Raw genomic sequence first — 2,713 nt, 5'->3', positions numbered from 1 at the left:
GCAGGGTCTAGCCTATGGGTTGGTTTTGTGTAAAACCATTCTTAGCTTATGGGTCATATACTACAACAAGGCAGGGTTTAGCCTATGGGTGTAATTTGCAAATCCCTGGTCTAAACCATTTCAAAGAAAGCAGAGTACGTTTGGAAGAGGTAGCTGGTAAAAAAAACCAATTGCCATTGAGCTGACCCCTACTCATGGGGACATCATGTGTGTTAGAGTAGAACTGTGTTCCAAAGGGTTTCAGTGACTGATATTTTAGAAAGACTAGCAGAGACTTTCTTCTGAGGCCCCTCTGGGTGGATTCAAACCTGTAGTCTTTCAGTTAGCAGCTGAGCAAATTAATTTTGCACTATGTAGGATAGAGTTTGAACATTTCTTACAAAGCTATGAAAATAAAGGTTTCGTGGTATTGATGTTCTCAGACCCACTGCTGTCCAGTTGATTTACAATTGATAATGAAGCCATAGGGCAGAGAAGACCACTTTAATAGGGTTTCCAAGGCTGTAAATCTTTGGTGATGGTAGTGGTGTGCTGTGGAGTCGGTTCCGACTCCTAGCAACCCTTCATAGGGTTTCTGAGGCTGTAGATTTTTACAGGAGCAGAAAGCCTCATCTTTCTCCCACAGAACATCTGGTAGTTTCAAACTGCTGACCTTGAGGTAAGTAGCCCAACTCGTAATCACTATGCTACTTTGGTAAATCTTTACAGGGACAGAAAACCTCATCTTTCCCCCTCAGACCCACTGGTGGATTTGAACCACTGATCTTGTGGGGAACAGCCCAGTGCTTAACCTACTAGACTACTTGTTGTTATGTGCCATGGAGTCGGTTCCGACTCATAGCGACCCTGTACAGGGTTTCCGAGGCTGTAAATCTTTACAGGAGCAGAAAGCCTCATCGTTCTTCTGCGGAACAACTGGTAGTTTCAAACTGCTGACCTTGCAGTTTGCAGCCTAATTCGTAACCACTACGCTACCATAGCTCCTTTTAGGGTCCCTTGATACTGAGAAAGGCATAAAAAATAGACCCATGGCAGATATGGCTTTACAATCATTGAAGAATAAATGAAGGAAAAAATGAATTGCAAGAAAAAAAACTGACTTAAAGACAAAGTGAAATGCAAATCTTCAAAAATAATTTAAGGAAATATAGTATCTGTATTACCTTGGAATAGAGAAGAGTTCTTAAAGTACCAGAGACATAAATCAAGAAAGAAAATATTTTTATTACATTATATGTAAATTCATTGTTCAGTTCAAGACTTCATAAGCAGAGTTTAGAGAGCAGACTGGAAGAAAATATTTTTAAGACATAAGACCATACTAAAAAAAAAAAATTAATTAAAAAAAAATATAGGAGAAAAAGACAAATAGCTTAAAAACTGGAAAAGCCCAGAAAGAGTCAAAGTACAGAAGAAACCCAACTAGTCTACCACCATGTGAAAATGTAATAATCAGGGGAATGAAAATGAAAGCAACTCATTAATTTAACCAATGTAGCTAAATGAGAAGACTCATTCATAGACTGGTGGGAGTGTTCACATACAAATATGAAACAAACCCCATTGTGCTAATCTTTTCAAAGGGCTCTCTCTTCTTGTTTTTCCTTAAGAAGTAGAGCCAGAAGGAAATGCAGAGCTCTTTTGTGGCTATCCCTGTCCTCCTTTCCTTTCCTGTATTCCCAACTTTGGGTATGGAAGCACTGATTCCCTCCCCCTCCCCCACCCCAATCTTCTTACAGATCTGACTACCTTGCCATCCCGTCAGAGAACAAAGAGAACTCTGCAGTGCCAGTGGAGGAATAGAAGAGAGGAGGCGGCTTGAGGTGAAGAGGGAGAGGTGGATAGGGTGGAAGGATATCACAACTCTTTGGACCCTTAGATCAATTTCTACTCTACCCAGGGTCCTCACCCTCAGGGTACTTCTTTAAGTATGTGCCCGAGTCACAAAGCTCTGTGTGATGTCAAGCCCTTCAGAAGGAGGGTTCCTTTGGCTGAGTGTTGGGGCTACCCAAACTCCTTAGCCATGATCTCAAAGGCATAGTAAGTACCTAGCCCCTTCTGTGTAAAGATACGAAATTTAGTCAATGAACCTTTGGATTGGGCTGGGCTGGGAATTCTGAATGAGTTGTTTTATCATTGGTAGGTGGCTGAACACTGAGGGGACTGAACACCCCAAGTTCAGTGATGTCAACAATTATCAGGAGGGTACCCTAGGGGCCACAGCGCTTCCCTTCATATATTTATCCTATCCATTCGTCCAACTATCCACTCATCAGTGAACTTTCACTTCTGACTACCTAATTCCATCAGGTGTCTGCACACCATAAGATTTTGCCAGAAGAACTGAGAAGCCAATATCCCCACAAGTGCTCAATCTCACCCTATCCTAGATTTCAAGAAAGCAGCTCCCATGACAACTGGACATCTCCTTCGTGTTCCAAATGGCTTTGTACCGGTGCTGGGGGTAGCAAGTCTCTCTGTTCTCACCTGGCCGGACCTGACTCCTCATTCCCTCAAGAGAATGGATGTCTCAATGGAAGGAAGCAGGAGTAACTTGTTCAGGTCAAGGCAAAAGTCATGAACTGAAATTTCTTGAAGTAGTTTTTTTTTTCAAGTTCCTAGCCCATTTAGCTAGGACACAAAAGTAAAGTAAGTCCCACTAGGCTCTCCTATTCTAGCATGATCTAAAATGTTCTCTGTTTCGCCTAGTGCC

At 42.1% G+C, this 2,713-nt stretch overlaps 1 protein-coding gene across 1 annotated transcript in view; it reads left to right on the top strand.

Annotated features, from left to right (window-relative positions):
• SCN3B (sodium channel, voltage-gated, type III, beta subunit) overlaps positions 1-1,826 on the top strand; it is a 34,133-nt gene extending 32,307 nt beyond the window's left edge. The window contains exon 5 of the mRNA XM_006833933.1: positions 1,740-1,826. Within this exon, the coding sequence (XP_006833996.1) occupies positions 1,740-1,803 (64 nt within the window). The 3' untranslated portion in view covers positions 1,804-1,826. The remainder of the gene's footprint in view (positions 1-1,739) is intronic.
• The last annotated feature ends 887 nt before the right edge of the window (positions 1,827-2,713 follow it).

Source organism: Chrysochloris asiatica, unplaced genomic scaffold (genome assembly GCF_000296735.1).
Source record: "Chrysochloris asiatica unplaced genomic scaffold, ChrAsi1.0 scaffold00008, whole genome shotgun sequence".
NCBI classification, from domain to species: domain Eukaryota; kingdom Metazoa; phylum Chordata; class Mammalia; order Afrosoricida; family Chrysochloridae; genus Chrysochloris; species Chrysochloris asiatica.
This window is presented reverse-complemented; position numbering and strand designations above follow the sequence as displayed.